Source organism: Colias eurytheme, chromosome 2 (assembly GCF_061535395.1).
Source record: "Colias eurytheme isolate Ceu_HAF_F1 chromosome 2, ilColEury1 Martin Lab GWU primary, whole genome shotgun sequence".
Taxonomy (NCBI): domain Eukaryota; kingdom Metazoa; phylum Arthropoda; class Insecta; order Lepidoptera; family Pieridae; genus Colias; species Colias eurytheme.
The window spans coordinates 11,393,048-11,415,525 of NC_142981.1; the positions used below are offsets into that span (position 1 = coordinate 11,393,048).

At 31.9% G+C, this 22,478-nt stretch overlaps 2 protein-coding genes across 2 annotated transcripts; both read left to right on the forward strand.

Annotated features, from left to right (window-relative positions):
- The first annotated feature begins 3,620 nt into the window (after positions 1 to 3,620).
- On the forward strand, positions 3,621 to 14,247 carry LOC149910689 (androgen-dependent TFPI-regulating protein-like). The gene is made up of 3 exons (XM_090116018.1): positions 3,621 to 3,814; positions 11,797 to 11,808; positions 13,685 to 14,247. Exons 1-3 carry the CDS (start codon positions 3,665 to 3,667, stop codon positions 14,198 to 14,200), a joined length of 678 nt encoding a protein of 225 aa, XP_089972144.1. The 5' UTR covers positions 3,621 to 3,664; the 3' UTR covers positions 14,201 to 14,247.
- Positions 14,248 to 17,970: 3,723 nt separating this feature from the next.
- On the forward strand, positions 17,971 to 22,478 carry LOC149910690 (androgen-induced gene 1 protein-like). Its single transcript, XM_090108331.1, has 2 exons — positions 17,971 to 18,162; positions 21,871 to 22,478. Exons 1-2 carry the CDS (start codon positions 17,983 to 17,985, stop codon positions 22,393 to 22,395), a joined length of 705 nt encoding a protein of 234 aa, XP_089964457.1. The 5' UTR covers positions 17,971 to 17,982; the 3' UTR covers positions 22,396 to 22,478.

The following is a 22,478-nucleotide window of genomic DNA, read 5'->3' on the forward strand; positions in this document are numbered from 1 at the left end:
TAAAAAGCCAATTAAAAATATTTATCAAATTAATAATATGTACCTACACGAAGCACTAATAAATTAAAAAAGTTATCTATTAGCCTACCTATATTTTAATATCATATACAAATTTTTAAATGTTCTATTTAAATTGAGGTTATAATTTTATTGTAGGTAATATGTATAGGTATCTATCACTATCTGCTTCTATTCTATTACCAGAAACAAGATATCGTTTTGAAACCCTTTTTTACAGTCATTTTTTATTATGTTAAAAGAAAAAAGACAGAACTATAGTTTTTTATACACATATAAACTAGTCCAGTATTATAATAATTACTTAATATATGAATTTAAACTCGCCGCAGTGTGGCCATCGCTGTAATATCTGATTACATTATCTGGTGTTATCTGTGACCTTTTCCCCCTGCCAACCCGGAGATTGCTGTAAAAATAATAAATAAAAAGAAAACAAATTCATTCATAGTGACAGCATTTTGAAATTGGAACAATTAATAGATTTTTTTTTTTATTTTTATTTAGGTACATTTCTATCTCACCAGTCTCATAGATTATTCATAATTAGACGTCTTTTGTTCTAACTATTCAAATTCTCAATAATTAAAATAATTATAATTTTTCCTGTTTTTTGTTCTCTGTGGTATTTATATTAAAATTTAATAATAAAGTTTTTCGGTCGCCATTGTTAAACATTGTTTAACAAGTTGTGTCTAGACTCTAGGGAAATATAGGTCTTAATTTAAACAAATGTAAGTACATACATTATGTAAATAAAAGGACAAACAATTAATTAGAATACTATACATACTAGCTTTCCACCTTTGGTTTCACCGGATTAAAAAACATTAAAAAATTACGTACCTACATGTACTAAAACAACTCATCTTGTTTTAAAGATGCATGTATAGACCTTAGATCATAATGATCTAAGATAGGGACAGATAGACAAACAGCGGGAAGTGATTATGTTTTATACTATGTAGTGAAGTATCTACTTTCTACATGAGAACAGTAGGTACAATAAATAGACATATAGGTTCATATATGTGCATATGCCGATACAATATGCTGTTTGCAAAGAGAAATCACCGTCAAAACAACTTTTATCTACTTTCACTCCGCTTTTAAGCATCGTTCAATTTCAAACACTTTATTTTTACAATTAAATATTACTTATGTATTTATGAATGTACAAATAAATTATATTTGCTCGCTGTATCTCAAAAATTTATAGAAAACAATAACAAAGTGGGTTCTCAAAAACAACGTAAGAATTTTATACAAAGAAAAACATTAATATAGTTAGTAATAAGTAGGTACATTAAATTATACAAATAAGCCAATGCCCATGTCCACAAAAAAGAAAACATTGGGAGTGGTCATGGCCCGTGACCAGCACGGCAATTCGTATTGCCACAGATAATATAAATATTTAAATTAATTAAATATGTTTGTATTATATTACCATATTAGACAGTAGATAATAGTATGAGATCCCACTGCAGGATTGTTAGTGATTTGTGAACGAAATGTTTTCCGAAAAATCGATTAGAAATTTTTGAAGTGAAAACTTCTTTAGCGGTGTTGAGCACTTTTTCTGTAATGGGTATAAAATCTAAACTCGCGTCAGGACACGTGACCTGATCGAAAAAGTGTAAGACGGATACCATTCCAAAATATCAAACATGCTCAACGTTAATAATCAAGTTTTCACTTCTGCCGGCACTCCCGGAGTGCAAACCGTCTTTTTTTTTATTAAAAATGCTTGTGGCCAAATTTTCACTCGCAACCTGTGCTGGCAACCTAGTCGATATAGATTCTCCTAATTATAAAACTACATTAAATTTTGGTTTCAGCAAAAAAAACTATAAACTAATCCTGCTGTGGGATCTTTGACTAAAATTAGGTAGGTACACTTACTTTTTAACCGACTACAAAAGCGTGGTAAAGTGACTTCTCACTTAAGAATATCAAGTGAGAATTCACAATAAATAATCAAGTTATGATTTAAAAAAATGAAATTAAAATTTCGGACAACCTATCCACTTATAAATTATTATTCTATGCCAAGAAGCTTATATCTAATACACTGGAGATTGCACTATGACCAATATAAATAAATAAATAAATGACCATTAACTTGTAACAAGAAAATATGACGTTGAATGACGTCTGTATGTTTTTTTATCCCTTTCACACCTAACTTGGCAAGTTGGTGATGATGAGATATAAGCTTCTTGTTCTATGCCATAGCCAGTATAATTATAAGTTAGTAGTAAGTCTAGTAAGTGCCATAACTGGTTTTGACATTGAACTTGCGGTCTGCTATATTTAGTCAAAACAGAAACATTTTTGAAAAAAAATTAAGAAGAAAAAAAGCTTCGATTAAGGATTGGTCTCCGCGCGCGCGCTACGACTAGATACCGCCCCACCTAAAAACAATAGCTCTGTGAGTGCGGCAACTCATTTCTGTAGTGTGTGTTAGGCAATTTGTAAAGACGCTAGTGTGTGTGAAGAATTGGGCTGCCAGCTACATAAATTTTGCCTCATAAATGGGAAATCTGCCACCTTGGAAAGAAGTTTGAAAAATATTTTTTTTCATCCTGACCTGGCCGGGAATCGAATCCATGAACGATTTGAGTCGCATGACTCAAATCCACTTGCGACGCTACTATACTATAGTCACAAAGGTTGTTTAAAAGTAAAAAAGAAGAAATAAAAAAATAACATAAATAAATTATTGTTATTATACTTTTTTATACATGTGTTAGTAATAGTATTGAAAAAAAAGTTCAAATTATTGCTAAAAGATTTCCTCAACCACGTGTATTTTTTTGGATATGCAGTACGGCAACACCGAATGGCGTCGTATTTTCGTAGAAAAAATTTTCGAAGTAAAGGAGAAATTTCGAATAATACGATACTTAGTGATGGTACGTGATCCCTGTGTCTTTCTTATTTTTTGTTGTATTATTTTTAAATAGTTTTATGACACAAATAGGCATTTTACTTCAGATTTTGTTCAAAATCTTTATAAACTATCGGTTCGCCCTCTCCACACAATGCTTGTGACACGACTGGCTTGTGACTGGCTTGGGTACGCCGAATTCGGCGTACTATTAGTTGCCGCATTTTTCAAGTACGCCGGCGGTATCTAGTCGTAGCGCGCGCGCGGAGACCAATCCTTAATCTAAGAAAAAAAGGTTTCCTTAGGTTTCCTTACTACGGTAAGCCATGGACAATTTTCAAGTATGATGAAGTAAGCTAAATTTTTTTTTAATTCAAATCGATAATTTAAAAAAAAACGCGCTAAGCCTTGATCAAATAAAATGTATGTACAGTCATTTGAACAGTATTTACTTTTAAAATTTTTAAATACGAACATAAGAAACAGCGGGAAGAAAGGTTATAAACGACGAAGTTATACTTAATTTTATTCAAAATATGTGATTATTTCAATAAAAATACTTAATGTGCAATTTCAGGTTAATAAAAGAACATACAGTTCAATAAAAACAACCTACAAAATATGTAATGAATTATTAGCAATCATTGCATTTATGCATGCCATTGTCATATTCACGACAGACGCGAGTGCGCGCGCACGTTGGCGTTGTTTCCCGCGCTTATTTTATTATTTTTTTAACTTTTTTTTTCAAAAATGGCGCTTCCATTTTTACATTTAGTTGCCGCGGTTTTGAATTTCTATACACTGTGGTACGATCAAAATTACATTAATGTGAAATTTTCGGAGGGACTTGAAAATTATCCGTTTAGGAGTCGGATACTTTTTTTAACTATGTGGAATCTTGTAAGTACTACACACATATTTTTACAACATTGATGCTTTATATTATTACTATATAATATATTGTTATATGACATTTTCATTAGATAATAGTTTTGTAAAACAACTAACTACATATTTTAAATGGTAATCTGAGGTAAAACTAAAACGTCTAAAAGTTAACCTAGCCTTTCTATAATAACTATGCATAATTATTAATTATGGTAAGTAGTTATGTAGAAACAATTAATCTGGCAATTATCTTTCAATCATTTTAATAGGCAAAGTATTCAATACAATAGTTATCGGAACCTTGGTATAAACGATTAAAAAACTTCTAATTTAGACTTTTTGAATTTAACGTTAACAATGTAGACGTTTTTTATAAATTCACTTAGATATTTCTTCTTTCAAATAAAAAATATGTGTAGATGTGATGGCCTTTTTAGTTTTTTTGGTACCGGTACTGTGAGGAATTATTTATTTAAATACGTAGTAGGTATAACTCGGCACCTGAAAAATGGTCCTGTCCCTTTCATTCCATTCTTTTATCACGTGAGAGTGAAAGAGACGGGTATAGGTAGCAGGTGTCAAGTTATCGCGCCCGACTAGTACCTATTCCTCTTTTGAAAAAACCGCGAAATTGGTTGATAACATAGGTACATAGTTTTTCTGTAATCTGTTTGCGAAAATTCATTTACTACAAATAAATAAAGAACCAAGTTACAACTAATCAAACATAATATATTAAAATAATTGTAGATGTACCCAGTTATTTAGAAGATATTATAACTGTTCTATGAAAATAAAAATTAAATGAACAACCGGTAGTTAAACCCTTAAAAGTTGCTCTTAAACCAGTCATAAAAATCTGTACTAATATTATAAAGCTGAAGAGTTTGTTTGTTTGTTTGTTTGTTTGAACGCGCTAATCTCGGGAACTACTGGTCCGATTTGAAAAATTCTTTCGGTGTTAGATAGCCCATTTATCGAGGAAGGTTATAGGCTATCATCACGCTACGACCAATAGGGGTGGAGCCACGGGGGTGAAACCGCGCGGAGCAGCTAGTAAAATATAAATAGACTAGCGGCCCGCCCCGGCTTCGCCCGTGGTACATATGAAAAATAGATGTTGGCCGATTCTCAGACTTGCCCGATATGCACAGAAAATTTCATGAGAATCGGTCCACCCGTTTCGGAGGAGTATGCAGACTAACATTGTGACACGAGAATTTTATATATAAGATACGTATAGGTAAGCTAATAAAGGTAGATTGTACATATTATTGTGTAATGAAGTGATAATAATTATTACTGTTTTACTTCATAAGGGGTCAAATAGATTATAATAAAGATAAAATTTACGATAATCAATGCAATGATAGTGCTACAATCCGATTAACAAAATGTCATGTCATTATTTTTTTTATGCAAATGGTCTTTCTATTCTTATATACTTACATATTTCAGTTGTATTAATAACTAGCCGCTCTTCCCGGCTCCGCCCAGGTATAATATCTGGGATAAAAACAAAATAATTTGGAAAATCCAAAAGTGCACGCCTCATAATTTTTTTTTAATAAATATTTATTAATTATTATTTTTGTTTATTTAATAACAATTAAACCACATCGAATCAGACCCTGAAAAATGAAAGGATTCTATTCCTGAGCATACTCAAGCGTAAGAGAAAAATAAAAAAGTTTGGAAAATCCAAAAGTGCACGCCTCATAATTTTTTTTTAATAATTATTTATTAATTATTATTTTTGTTTATTTAATAACAATTAAACCACATCGAATCAGACCCTGAAAAATGAAAGGGTTTTATTCCTGAGCATCCTCAAGCGTAAGAGAAAAAAAAAGACTCGATTAGTAAAGTATTTCGGTCGCTATCGTGTTAACAAGAAAAAGGATCCGCACATACAGACACACGGACGTCCAAGACAGAACTTTTTTAAACTGTTTTTTAACTAGTTTAAATAACAAAAATGACATCAAAATATCATGAATGTTAAAAATAGTGTTTTTTCTTAATATGTATGTGTATGTATTATCTTACAAGTGCAATGTATGATACATAAAGACATTTTAAGTTTGAAAAATCAGATGTTTTGCGCGAAGTAACAGTAGTACCCACCTCAACGCTTCGCTTATGAGGCGTGCAAAAAAGACTCGATTAGTAAAGTAGGTATTTCGGTCGCTATCGTGTTAACAAGAAAAAGGATCCGCACATACAGACACACGGACGTCCAAGACAGAACTTTTTTAAACTGTTTTTTAACTAGTTTAAATAACAAAAATGACATCAAAAATATCATGAACGTTAAAAATAGTGTTTTTTCTTAATATGTGTGTGTATGTATTATCTTACAAGTGCAATGTATGATACATAAAGACATTTTAAGTTTGAAAAATCAGATGTTTTGCGCGAAGTTACAGTAGTACCCACCTCAACGCTTCGCTTATGAGGCGTGCAATACAATATAGTCCGTGGCATTGATAGCAGAGGCGGCTCGTGACAAAATTTTATGGGTGTTCACTTGAAATAAAACGCTGAAAATACATGGTGTAAAGCAGTACAATTTATCAAAAAAATTACTTATAAAGAAAATGCATAGGTACGTGATACGTCTTTCTTTTTGGTGTGCAAAAATATCTATAACTTAAAGCGACAAGACCGAAAGACGCCAATTGCAGTTCATTCAACAAATGGTACCGAGATTGTGAATGTTTTTTCATCTTGATTGAAAGATGAGCTAAGTCGTCAACGCCCGTTTCAGTCCAAGCACTCTCACCTCCGCCGGCCGCGCCCGCTTTAAATAAAAGACACGGAAAACAAAATAGTTTGTTACTTTCATCACAACCACACAACCACGGTGTTTTCACATATTGTTCAGATTTAAACACACGCGTATATGTTTTCGTTTTTGTCGTACATTTTTGCGTAAGATCATGTTCAGGCCGTGGCGGTCCCTTAGCTTTCTTTACATTCAAGCCGAATTTGTAACGTTTTATCACACTTTTTAATGAACGCCACATTATAATTATTGTTCATTTTAACACTCACAAGTAATACTGATAACTACAGGCTATTTCAACACGTATTTTATAATTTTAATTAGAAAATTGCATGAATCGCGCGCGTGCATTGAAGTTGACTCGAGTGTTTGTTTATATTAAAGAAGTGGCAATTGGCAACGTCGCGCGCAATCGCTGTCCTGCCGGGCGGTAAAAACGAACCGGCAACGTTTGCGGGTGCGGCGCTCCGAATTTTGCTACTTTTCCATAGAAAATCTTTTGTTTCACGCGCAGGGCTCTGGCAAAACCCTCTCTTTCACTCCTATTGGATTTCGTATTAGGAAATGAACTAAATCTTTTTTCATTGGAGCGCAATCGTGAGCGCTCCGCTTCGCGCGTTACATAATACAGTAGGTATTATACAAGTGTATGGGATGATGGAATGATGGATATATTCATTGGTATTAACATTTAACAGTAGTTTTAAAGATTACGATTGATTTTAAATAGTAATAATTAATGTTAATAATTAAATTAAGAGTATGATTTTATTATAATTATTTATGGGAGTTCACTGCACCAGCGCTCCTTAGGGCGAGCCGCCTCTGATTGATAGATAACATGACTACCTAATTCTATTGGTAAAATATTTTTTTATGTCTGCTCAATAGGTCCAAACTCCAAAGCATAGAAATCTAAATACAAGGCTAATTAGATTTCTATGGTCCAGAGATTAGTAACAACAGACTTTCACTGTTTTTTAAGTGTTTATTTTACTCTTTATACCTAACTAGCTGTGCTCCGCGGTTTCACCCGCGTGGCTCCGGTCCTGTTTGTCTTAGCGTGATGATATATAGCCTATTTCTATAGCCTTCCTGGCTATCAAATAAAATAAATGGGCTATCAAACACCGAAATAATTTTTTAATCGGAGTTCCTGAGATTAGCGCGTTCAAACAAACAAACAAACTCTTCAGCTTTATAATATTAGTATACTGTGTATTTATGAGAAGGAACGCTTAATTTTATTTAAAGACACCTAGATAATAATAATATCTTAAACTTGTTCGCAGCGAGAGCAGGAAGTTGATATTTATAAAACTACAACAATCACTGTAGGTATTTATCGAAAATAATAATTTTAGTTCGTTGATATATTTAAAAAAAATTAAAATTACACAAACAATATTGTAACAATAAAACAAGAACGCTTTAAAGGTGACTGAATAAATACGAATAATATAAGACTTAAAAACAATTATGTATAGGTATTATAGTAACTATTAATTATGAAAGTTAAAATTTTAAGTTTATTAATTATGAATCATAATAATTATCGTAGGAAAGAACAAGATTTTTTTTAAATATTATTTACTAATACCTGTTTATATTAAAGTTTATTATATGAACATACATAATTTAAGGTTCTCACCATACACGTTTATAATGTTACCTTCATCTGTATGTGTGTATGTACTGTCAGTACTCAGTACCTATATTATACAATTTATTTCAAATGTTATCGTTACTTAAAAAGTAAATTAAAAAGTAAAAACATACAGTCGTTTGACTGTTGCTTAGCTTGTTCACTTTCACTATTGTCTCATCATAATTTGTAACACGTGCATATATGCATTAATATGCATTAAGTTTATGGCCAGATTTTCTTTAAAATATTCAATTTAAAATAAAAAGGTATAAATGTAAATTATCATATTTATAAAGCATTTGAATGCCATATAACCAAAAATATAAAAATTCAACATATTGTATTAAATGTTTTTACTTTTTACCCATATGTACCTAATAGTTGATTAATGGAGTAAGGGTAAGGAGATTTTTAAACTATGCGCCCGCGATACAAGAAAAAAAATACCTATGTAGTATTCTATAAACTATTTTAAACCTGACTAATTATAATATGAATAATCTGATAAGCCTTAATAATTAATTATGCTCATTTATAATTCTTATTTCGTTTCGTAAGTTTTTAACTACAAAAAGGAAACATATTTTATACAAAAAAAAAAAACAAATTATTTACCTGAAATTCAAATAGGTACAGTGTAAACTCTATATAACGTCACTTAAGGGACCGTGCATTTTTCGACGTTATAGAGAGTGGTCGTTAAATGGAGAGAAAGGATAATAATTGCATGATTGGTCCCGAGACAGGAATATTATTTTGACATTGCCTATGAAACCATGTTATCATCGCTTGATCAAGGTCTTCATATTGAGGTTTCTTCAATTTTTTGGCAGATCGTCCATCTTCTTCAGCATGTAGAATTTTTTCTTTATTTTTCTACGACTGCATTTCTGAGAATCTTCGGTATGTCAGTAAAAAAGAATGTAAACAACTACATTTTCATTGATTTCGGCAACTTAGTCAGTACTTCCTAGTCCTAGTTCCTAGTTGTAATGTCTTATTGTGGTCGTTAATTAGAGTGAGCGTGATGCTATATGGAGTGTATTATTGTATAGACAACAATATAAACCAACCAAAGTCGAGAAATCTTGACGTTATACGGAGTTTGACGTTAAATGGAGTGTCGTTATATAGAGTTTACATGGAGTTTACACTGTATGTTAATTAAAAATGACACATTATGTACTTAATTAACATAAATATTCGTAACCATTTTAGGTACCTATATCTAAAGAACGTTTTGATTACCTACACTATCGCGATAAAAGAAGTCATTGTACTTTATCAGTTTATGTATAAAGTATGTAGTTACCCTACTTACCTACATTATAAATAATTAAAAAATATATCAGTATCTCAAAATTTTTTAAATTTAAATAAAATAACACCATTCTCTACCAGCTATAAAAATATCTTTTTCTTCTCATCTACATAACGGCTGAAGCAATTTTGATGGTACTTTCATTGATAGAATGATTTAAAAGTAGTAAATAAAGCCTAATATCTATACCTAATACCTATAAGTTATAAGTAAATACTAGCTGATCGACAAAACCACCAAATTACTGACAACATTATATTATTTTCTCATTAAAAATAAATATCGCAAAAGTTTGTTAATTACTCACCTAAGTATTTAGAGAGTAAACCTAAGTATTTAACTTAATGTTAAAGTACATATTTGAAATTAGTTACTTTAATTAAATAGAATTTTAAATTAAACTTGTTATAACAAAAATAAATTAATTTTGTACGTAATAATTTTTTTTTCGTGTAGGTATTGTATGTCCTCTAATTTTCTGAGTTGATATGAAAATTAAATTTAAATTGATTTTGCATGATTTTGCTTCATATTCTTCATATGTATGGAAATATATTACCGCGCCATCTATCATTAAATATTAGAACTATTACAAATTCACAAGACAGCTGTTTCTAACTGTTGTTATAATTTTCCAATAGATGGCAGAAGACCCAATTAAGTTAAAAAAAATAAAAAAAACAACATCGGTCAAATTGATTCTATGTCACTCAGCAGTCAGCCGTTCAAATAACCTAAAATATAATATGGACCATAGACCATGATATTTTAACTAAAAGCTCTAAGAATGTCTTTCCAACTTTACTTGTGAATTGAAAAATCCCCCACTATGAATGCAAAAACATCTTATAGTAAACAACTGATCCCATTTTGATGAAATTTCAAATATGCTATAAAATCTTGACAAAACGAATTATTTTTCCGCAAAAACTATTTATTTATTTATTTAACTATTTTATGTACCATTACATTACATAATATTAAAAGAAATGGAAAACATGCATAGCACATAAGGCAACCTTATCGCTTATCAGCGATCTCTTCCAGGCTGCCCAAGGTAAAGGATAATGACTTAATGATTTATAGATACACGGGCGGCAATAAAAGTAAAGATAATAGAGAATAAACTAAATACATATTATATGAAAAAGAAGAGGGAATATAATATGTACATTGTACATACATATTTATTTAGAAGGAAAAGCTAAATTAGAGAAATATTTATATAAAAGAGTTTTAAAGGAAGTTTTCGAGGAAGCTCGTCTAACAGCAATAGGCAAAGAATTCCAAAGTCTGATAGCGGTTATGACAAAGGATTTACCAAGGAAACTAGTGTGGTGAGAAGGAAAACTAAGGAGAAGGTTATCAGCGGAACGGAGAGTATAAACACCTGAATCAAGGAACTTAAATTGTTTTTTTAAATAGGAGGGAGAATTGGGATCGAAGAGGATGGAAAATAACAACTTCAACGCATTTGCATTCCGGCGAAGTCTTATAGGAAGCCACTTGAGTTTATTGCGAAACTGGGATACGTGGTCATATTTACGAAGACCGTAAACAAAACGAATGCAGAAATTTTGGAGACGCTCAAGTGTATTTAAATGTTATATCATGGACCAATAGTATTGATTGGTCCATAGTTTATATCTAGGAACTACTCTCACGCTAAGCTCTCACGCGATTGCATGATAAAGCAAACAATAAAGTTTGGAAAATCCAAAAGTGCACAACTCATAAATGCTCATTTAATTATGAAATATAAAAAAAAAAACTTATTGTAGTTTTCGTTTTTTATTAATTGCAATTAAACGACACTGAATTAATTAATCATTCGCATTCAGTGACCTACAATCGTCGATTAGAATATTTAAAAAAAAAATTTAACTCAAATGATGGATTTTTTCTCAAGTTATAGTGTTTTCAGGTTTCACACATGACGGACAGGAAAATTTTTTGACCTATTTCGGTGTTTTTTTCCAATTCTATTGAAGTAAATCAATTTTTAAAAAGTATGGGATTAATCTCCATTAAATTATCTCGACAATAGTATGCAAAATATCTTGATTCCGTGAACTAACAAGGCTATAATAATAAGAATAGCTGCAAAAATGAGGCGAAAAAAATTTTTCGATCGTAAAGCACTCTATGATGCTTCGCATCATGAGTCGTGCAATATGTACCTAATATAGTGATGCTACTGCTAATTATTTAAGTATTCACATTTTTTCTTGTTACAGGCACTTCAAGCCGTGTACATTAGGGTGGATTGTCGTTGTATGAAAAAAATTTTTTTTTGTTAACTCGTAATGGAACTATTACCAAAAGTTGTGTTAATGTATAGATCTTCTATAGCCAAAATATTTTTGAAATTGGTCAATTAGAAATACTGCCCCAAGTAACTTCAAGTTTGAGAAATTTCAAAAATTTCGAGTATTTTTCTCCTTTTGTTTTATATAATTTAATAAGATTTCTAAAACTTTGTAATACAATTTAGGTTAGGTAAAAGTCAATCTTTCAATATTATCGCCTAGGACATCACTAGTACCACCCCCGCGACCCCCGCGGTCCCGCTAGTTACTAGCAAAAAACGGAAATTTTTTAAACTTGAATAAAGTTCTGTTGTAATTTTTCGAGTAAATAATTTAAAATGTCGTTGTCTACTCTTCGTAGTGATTTGCAGTGTCCTTTGTTCGGTCATGGACGTGATTTAAAATCGAATGTTTTACCTACATATAAAGATATTATACTATGTTACATTTGGCTGAGTCGAGGTAAGAAACAGTATCGTAACCTAGCTACTGACACTTACAAAACGCTGTCTGAGAAATTGTTGTTGGAATGGCAGTCAGCATCAATACCTACTATTGAAGTTCGCTCAGTAATAAAAAGGATAAAGGTCTATCGAGATATTTCTAACGTACAAGATTTGAGCTCCGATCAACAGTAGGTACCTGTATGATATTTGTATGGCTATTAATTGCGGTCATTGTAGTATAAGTTTATCCAAAAAGAATCCTTGCAAAATTGTTCATTCCAGGTGGCTCACGATGGCAAACAGACTACTTAGATTATATGTTTCGACAACGTCTCCTACGGAAAACCTAATACACTTGGTAACATTTATTTTGAATGTTTACGCGCCTATGTGGTTTCAAACTCAAACTCAAACATTCATTTATTCAATTAGACTACTATTTCATCAAAATTTTTCATCAAAACAAAACCAACATGTATTTATGGTGCAAAACATTTGCATAAAACCATTATTCTTTCAAGGTATCTCCCCGAACACCTGAAAATGATAGTAGATCCAGTCATACAACGAAATGGTTTCTTTGGTCATACAGAGAATATTTTGTTGGCTATGTTGGCTGACGAAAGAAAAAATATAAGAGTTTTGGCACTGCGTAAAATCCTTAAGGCACGTGATTCAGCAGTTAGGGACGTGAGAGAATTTAAGGTTCCTCAATTGAATTTCAATGCTGTTGACTACATTGACATCGTCATTTGGAATGATATGGTCGTCACGGAGCCTCCAATTTTAAAAAAAACATAAGCACAAGCATAATACTCGAGTGCATTGAGACGCCTGAAAAAAATGATCATTTTATAATACCTCTTCTAAAAAAGTACCCTTGTCACACCCAAGCTACAGAGAGGTGTGTTAAAATAGTAACAGAAGCCTCTGCTGCAGTGTGTGGTCCAATAAGAAGGGATGGATTCATACGAACCCGCCTTCTATCACGTAAAATTATGCCTGTTTTTGAAACAAAAAAAGATTACAAAACACATTGATTTTTTTATTTCTTGCATTTTTTTTTGTCGAAACACTAGTTATAATTTTCCATAATTAAGATCCGTGTTTTTATAATTATGATAATACGGAATAGTTTCTAAGCTAATAAAAGTAATTTTTATTGAAAATTTACTGTTTTATTGATCTCCATCAAACATCTAAATATTGTCTAAAAAGTGTATTTTCTCAAAATATCAGAGGGCTTGGGGCAGTATTTCCATAAATATATCAAGAAATTTAAATATACAGTTTTAAATGTAATCATATCTGACAACTTTTGGCAATAGTTCCATTTCGAAATTCCAAAAAAAAAATTACGATCCACCCTAGTGTACATGGCAATAGCATTCCTAAACGATATCATCGGAACCAACGCAGCTTCACCGAAGAAACCGCCTGCAATACGAAAAATTAAGGACGCTCTATTCAGCTTAGCTTATCCCCTCGCCATCTATGTATCTATAGCTTTCTGGGGTATTTACTACGTAGACAAAGATCTCATATTCCCGGAGCATTTAGAAAAAGCCTTCCCTCCATGGGCCAATCACGTTATGCACACTTTAGTTGCAGTTTTCATAAATGTGGAAATGTTCACATCACATATTAAATACCCATCAAAATTCATCAATTTCGCTTTAACTCAAATATTTGTAATATCTTATGTTGTGTGTTTGTTTGTCGTGTATGGGCAGAGTGGACTTTGGGTATATCCCATTCTTGGTTTTTTGAACTGGCCAGCTAGATTATTCTTTATATCTGGAAGTATTGTCGTAGCTAATATCTTTAATGTAGTCGGTAGGACGTTGAATAGACAATTGTCGTCTGTTAAAGTGAAAAGTAAATAAATGATGGTTTGTAAAATGTGTATTAAAATAATTTATGATGTTTTAAATGTGTTTTACTTATAATACATATAAACACTAAAAGCCATATCTCAGTAAAGTTTCTCTAAGATACTCATAAGATAAATAAATGACTCTATACACTCTAATTACTATAAATACATTGAGCAAATCTTGCGAAAATATTTCTGCCAGTTATTCAGACGAAGGAGTCACTTTTTCACATCATTATAAACATGAATGCTCGAAGAATCAAAAGTTCGACGACATTGTGTCATCCATCAAACCGCACTTGGCCAGCGTGGTGGATTATGGCCTGTACCCTCATAGGAGTCCCGTTCCCAGCAGTGGGAACGTATGTACGTACGTACATATACGTACATGGAAGACGTTCCATCATTTCTAAGAAAACAGATAGAAGTTTTCATTTCTAACAACCCTCTCAATTTCACACACACACATACTATGAGTAATTGGTAGTAACACTTTGGTATATTGTTATACACTATAATATATAAAATATTTTCTTTGCTGTACTGTAGGTACCTACTGAGGCAAAAGTGAGAACCTGCAACGCTCAATAAGGAAGGAAGATAAGTTAATAAGTATGGCGTTTCTCAATGTTAGCCAGAAGGGCTTCTACATTTTAACGCGGACGCTTGGGTGAACTGAAGGTTCACCCTGGTAGCGACATGCGCAAGGGCGTCCTTGACGGGGATCTCGAACCTCGGCTTGGGCTGTCGCTTGAGTGGAGGAGGCCGGAAGGGCCCTAGTCGTACGGGAAGAAACACTTACCTAATTTCACTCTAGGTGCAAGTAATATTTATTAGAAAAAAAAATTTTATCTATAGTACCTAGGTATAATAGAATTTTTTCCCGTAGTCAATGTAAACAGGCATTTTTTCATTTTACAAGACAGATAGAATAGTATAATTTTAATCATGACGAATGGAACAATATACATTACAATTGAATTTAATCATTTAATTTAAAGTAATTAATTCTTGTTTTTCTATATCAAGTGAGCCTATCTTAACGACCTTAAATGAAAGTTAAAATTTAGTTTGAAAATTGACGTACTCACGTTACCACATATTTACCTATATAATATTCTATTCTACAATATGAATTTTCTATTCCATTTATTTGTTTGTAGTTTAGATCTATATACATTGTGGTACGACCAGAAATACATAACCCTTGACGGTCTGGGAGGCATGGAGTACCCCTTCAAAAATCGCATCATTTTCCTGACAATATGGACCCTTGTATGTATTTTATTTTCTACGTTACAAATTACAATATTTTTATTTCTTGGCCTTTTTATAAAAATTTAAAGATAGCCGTTCTGTTTTTTTTTTCTGATTTCCCGATACATTTAATAGTTAGGTTTGAAAAATGTTTGGACTTTGAACTCGAAAATTGATCGATTTATACTACATATTTAGTATTATAAATAATCAATTATAAAAAACCCTTATGAATTCATGAGATTGAGGTGCTAATAATACAAAATAGGTAACATGAATTTTATTATTTTTTTAATTCAATTTTAGCTTATATGTAATATTAAACACACAAGTGACCCCTATATGCTAAGGGTCACTTGAAAGAATATTGGCTTCGACCCTCCAATTTTTTTCAAAATTGGGTTGCTCGTAAAATAATATAATCCGTTCCTTCACTATCAAAACTGTTCAAGCAAGAAAATATAGCACATAGGGTCTAATATCGTTAGTCAGAGTCTACTGTATTTTTACAAAGAAAAATAGAACTCATTTTGTAAAACAGTGTAGAACTGAAGATTCCTGGGTTCAATTCCCAGTAGAGACGAAGAAAAAAAGTTCTTAGTCTGCCAGGACACAGAAGGTAGATCACCTACTTGTCCCTAAAGAAAATCGATCAGAGAAACAGATGTAGGTATGCATAATGCATCTTCCCCCTACCCTACTAGGGGACACGAGACTTTACTATGTAAAACGAGGAATAATTAATTATAATCTTGATATTACAGGTTATTCAAACAATTTACATGGGAGTTGCTTGTCTCAACGACATCTTCGGTACCAACAAACCAGATCCTCTTCACCCGCCAACAATAAGAAAAATCAAAGATGCATTATTCAGCATTGCTTATATCTCAGCTGTATTCGTTACAATATACTTCTGGGGCCTTTCCTTCATTGACAAGGACCTTGTATTGCCTGAAAGAGTCCTTAAAAGCTACCCCCCATGGGTAAATCATGTAATGCACACATTTGTGTCAATTTTTATAAATATTGAAATGTTTACCGCCAATATTAAGTATCCGTCAAAGAAAGTAAATTATACGATGATTATATTTCTTCTGTTCTCATATATAACGACGATTTTAACTGTTTTTATTCAAACAGGACATTGGCCGTATGTGATATTCGATTCTATGAATTGGACCGGCCGATTTTTCTTTATGATCGGAATTTTTGTAATAACTTTTGGTATTAATTCCATAGCAATAACGTTGAACATAAAATTGTCTAAGAGTAAAACTAAGTTAACATAGGCATAGCGTTAGATTATTTAAAGCATTCTGAGACATAGATGTACTTAAGTAATATTTTATTAAATTAAATTTCTCAATAACCTTGCGGATATTGAACTATTTTTTCTCTTAAATTTCAATAAATTAATAAAGTTAGAATGATTAATAGCACTTTTTTTATTTAAACAGCCTTAATAATTTTAAATTACGTACTTCGATTATATTCAGTCACATATTTACATCGACACTTATATAGATATCGCCCGCGCAGTCAAAGGAAAACCCGTATAGTTCCCGTTCCCGTGGGATTTCCGGGATAAAACCTATCCTATTTCCCGGGATAAAAAGTAGCCTATGTCCTTTCTAGGATATCAAAATATCTCTATACAGAATTTCATGCAAATTGGTTCTGTAGTTAAGGCGTGATTGAGTAACAGACAGACAGACAGAGTTACTTTCGCATTTATAATATTAGTAAGGATAATCAGCATTTCGTATTTTCATGGTGAGTAGGTGAGTGCCCTGTAAGTAAAAGTAACCTAAAAAAATTAAATATAATTGTACCAGAAATTTAAAATACAATTCTCCATTTGAAATACATAATATCTCTTAAAAATATTATCACGGTCAAGTTAATGATTAATAAAAAGAAATACGTGAGGATTTTATGCATTATAAAAACTTATTCCGTGAGAATTTGGGGTCGTCGGTAAAGAGTATTTAAGTACTAAGTATACCTTCATTAAATATTTATGAATTTATGTTCATTTAAAAAATAATTAAATAGACGCGTTCGTACAATAAAAAGTACCTAGATTTAGGTAAAATATACGTACCGACGAAACTGTTCTTGATCGAATTAAATAAGATTGAAACATGTTTGAAAAGTATTTATGTTATTTTACATAGAACAAAATAAATCTTATAAATAAATAGCGAAGAGAGTCTAAGCTTAAAGAATTATTTCTTCTTCTATCTTAGGTTTTAGATTTATGCAAAAATTATATTTTTTGTTATTGAAATTTGTAAGTAGGTAAGTAATTAATTGATTTTAATAAAAACGACAAAACAAATTCCTAAGTTATTAATAATTATGTAATGGAACAAAAAGTGGTTACTATAGAGTACAGCTATGTAATAAAATATCTAAATGATAACTCATTGCGTGTTTTACGTAAAAAATATAATTAAACGTTAAAATTTATGTTGTATTAGTATTAAATATTAATGGTTCATGTTCATTATAGTCAGTGAGGGCGCGCGCATGCTTCGCGCCTTTTCGGCAGAAAAGAAAATGGCGCTCCCTATTTTACATTTATTCGCGGGAATTTTATATTTCTATGCTTTGTGGTACGATCAAAAATATGTGGAAGTTAATTACATGGATGGATTAGATGGTTATCCTTTTAAAAATCGAGTTCTTCTATTAACAATCTGGACACTGGTAAGTACAAGATATTTATTTATTATTATTTAACATTTTAAAAATCATGTTAATATTTACTCATCTACATTAAAAATTAACTTTAAACTATTATTTATAATAAATAAAATCTGCATTTAAAAATATGTCCAGCTGTTTATATGTCTACCTGTACGTTATTCTTATTTTCGATAAATCGCTAATCGAATAAATTATTGCTTATTTGGTTTTATGATTACCTACCTAAAAATATAAGCAAGACGGTCTTTGCTGGGTGATTTTTTTTTCGTGCGAAATTATTATTAATCTCAGTGGCGGATTTATAGATTTGCCGCCCGTAGGCTATTCAATTTTTGCCGCCTCTAAATTTTGATATCTTAGTCCACAATCATATCAATTTTCTATCAATACAATTTCAACTTTATAATTTGTGTTCCATCATCCTCGTTACATCAACTTTTCCCACTTGTTTCACTTCATATTTTGTGGAGGGATTTTTTTTTATTGTCAAGTCACAGTCGTTCAAATATCAGTTATTTGATATGATCTCTTAGACATCATCTCTATAAGATATTGAACTAGTTTAATCTTTATATATAAAAATGAATCGCAAAATGTGTTGGTAAGCGCATAACTTGAGAACGGCTGAACCGATTTCGATAATTCTTTTTTTATTATATTCCTTGAAGTGCGAGGATGGTTTTTATATAGAGAAAACGTAAATATGTACCACGGGCGAAGCCGGGGCGGACCGCTAGTCTTATATATAAAAATGAATCGAAAAATGTGTTGGTAAGCGCATAACTCGAGAACGGCTGAACCGATTTCGATAATTCTTTTTTTATTATATTCCTTGAAGTACGAGGATGGTTCTTATGTAGAGAAAACGTAAATATTATGTACCACGGGCGAAGCCGGGGCGGACCGCTAGTATTTAATAAAAATTAGTCAATTTTGGTCAGTATTTTATTAGACCATCGATATTATATCGATTGAATTGGGTAAGTAGATCTCATAATTATTAGGCACACGGAGAAAAAATAATAGACTACAAGCCCGCATAGGACAAAAATATGGGTCAAATGAACCACCAGGGGACATATCTACGGACATATCCACTATGCCGTCACTTGTAAGCTGTCCAACTGAGTGCAGATGAGAATTGAAAAGTAAAGGTAGACTCGGTAAATTTTGGTCATATATTTTTGTACGGCATTCTTAACCATCGATAGATCCATTAAAAATAATAAGAAACCGCTCAGTGCCGTACAAAAATGGTGGTCCACCAAGTCGGAATTTTTATTTAATTTCCGAGAGTTACCGGGGGTAAATTTGGTCATTTGACCATGTACGGCATCTGTGTCATACTATTGCTATACTGCTTTTAATCCATTATTCCGCAACGCCGTACAAAAATCATGGGGACAAGGGGAAAAAATCGAGAGTTGCAATCCCCTCTCTTTCCCCACTCCAGGGGGTCATTTGACTAAGTACGGCTTCGGTTCCAAAACATTATCTAGCACTCAAAAGTACTATTAAAAGCAATGCCGTCAAAAAATAATTGTTCTTTTAAATGTAATACCAATAATCATCTTAATTTCATCGAATTCTTGATATAAAGAGCTGTAAGGTCATTTGACCCTGTACGGGAACTTTTTTTTTAACATGATATTGTAAAATTCAATTGTTGTATAGTATTGCCGTTCAAAAGAAACCGTTCTAAAAAAAGTTATAGAGAAATGCAAAACCAGAAATTTTGTTAAAGTTTAAACATCGTAGATTAATGAAATATAATAGTTTTCTACACTTTATCCGTTGTTTTAAATAGTATTAACATAGATAAATTAGGAAAAAACGATGCCTTACATTTTTGTGCAGACCACATCTTTTAGGCTGATGAAAGCGACGAAAGCTACAATTTTAAGGGTGCTTTATGGCCATTTGATACAGTACGGCATTAACATATTTTTACCCAACTACGGCAAAGCAAAAGGAGGGTTATGGTTGTTTACAGGTCATGTGTGTATGTTCATCTATTCCCTCGTAACTTCTAAACTACTTATCAGAATTCGACAAATGACATATCATTAGAAGCGTCTGAATTGTTCACTGGATAACCAGCGACTAGCTAGCTAAAGGCTATATGGGTTTTCACAAAATCTAATGTGGCGCCCTCTAGCGGACAAAACATACAGAGTAAAAAAATAAAGTTAAGATAAATATGCAGTGTTTGGTATCATTTGAAAGCGCTTTACTTGTACATTTTGAATATGTATATATTACTAGCATTTGCTTGTGACTTTACCTGTATTCATGGACTGATTGCATATAATTCACATCTTTTCGTTCATAGCTTTTTTATTAGTTCATCAATTTAACGGAGTCCATTCCACCTGACTGTCAATTTCCAAGGTGATAATTAACCACCTCGAGCTTCTTAATATTAATGTATATTTATATTTTATTATAAAAATATAAAGCAAACATTTCGTTATATGGATTTTTTTCTTTTTCAGATTTTTCCCCTTTGAACCAACGAAAATGTACGGCACATGAAAAAATATTATCTATGCATAAAATACTTTAAAAATAAATTTATTTCGTGTTGTGTCAAATGACCCCCTGGAGTGGGGAAAGAGAGGGGATTACAACTCTCGATTTTTTCCCCTTGTCCCCATGATTTTTGTACGGCGTTGCGGAATAATGGATTAAAAGCAGTATAGCAATAGTATGACACAGATGCCGTACATGGTCAAATGACCAAATTTACCCCCGGTAACTCTCGGAAATTAAATAAAAATTCCGACTTGGTGGACCACCATTTTTGTACGGCACTGAGCGGTTTCTTATTATTTTTAATGGATCTATCGATGGTTAAGAATGCCGTACAAAAATATATGAGCAAAATTTACCGAGTCTACCTGTACTTTTCAATTCTCATCTGCACTCAGTTGGACAGCTTACAAGTGACGGCATAGTGATGAATCTTATTATTTTTTGATCTGCTATCGTTCTAGATATGTCCCCTGGTGGTTCATTTGACCCATATTTTTGTCCTATGCGGGCTTGTAGTCTATAATAGCAGTTACCAGTGAAGAATATAATATGTGAAAATTACTAAATTTCTTATTTCGATTATTATATCGAATCGCGATATTCTAAAAGTTCATACCTAATCATTAATGTATAATTATTAATTATTAAAGCGTTTAGGCATTGTTAATGCAAAGATGTTGAAATATTTATTAATTAGCACTGTGAGAATATTTCGATTTTTGTTAAATATTTTAATTTCTCTCCAATTTTCGAAATTCGTATTATGTGTGTGTATATTTTTTTTTTTTTATTTGTAAACCGAAGTAATAAATTTATGAACTAAATTTGCCGCCCCTTAAAATTTGCCAGCCCTAGGCTCCAGCCTACTCAGCCTGCTGATAAATCCGCCACTGATTAATCTTGAGGTTATTTTTTTAAATCAATCATCATTTAATCACTGATCACTCATATCTTAATAATTATAAAAAACTTGCTTAACCACTATTTAATCACGGACTTGTAACGGTCTATGCACACACAAGAATGTCCGGTCATATTTAAATATGATATTATACATAATATTCCCATAAAACAATTGTGAAACCTCGTATCCCCGTTAAACCATTAAAATACTACTGTCCAATAAAATATGTCTACGGTGGCAATATTTTATTCTAAACTACTTAATTTCAGATATTACAAGCACTGTACATGACCACAGCATTCCTCAATGACGTCATCGGCACCAATGAAGTTTCACCCAGAAAACCACCAGCAATAAGACAAATCAAGGACATCATATTTGGTTTAGCGTATCCCTCAGCTATTTACGTGTCAATAGCATTTTGGGGCATATACCATGTGCAGAAAGACCTAATATACCCTGAACATGTAGAAAGAGCTTATCCCCCTTGGTTAAACCATGTAATGCATACAATCACTGCTGTATTCATTAATAAAGAGATGTTTACAGCCAATATAGACTATCCATCAAAGACAATCAATCTTTTTATAGGGCAAGTGTACATTATTTCGTATTTAATTTGGATATTTATTGTTTATGCCCAAACTGGCCTATGGCCATATGCAGTGCTCATTCACGTGAATTGGCCTACGAGATTAGTTATAATGTTCGGAAGTTTTATTTTAGGTAATGTCTTTAATGTATTTGGTTGGACACTAAACAGAAAGCTAGCATGTAAAGTAAAAAGTACGTAGATTTTGACTAGAAGGAATTAGGGTAATTTTGTGTTAATAAATTTTTTTAAACATTTTTTTAAATTTCACTAGGTACCTCAATT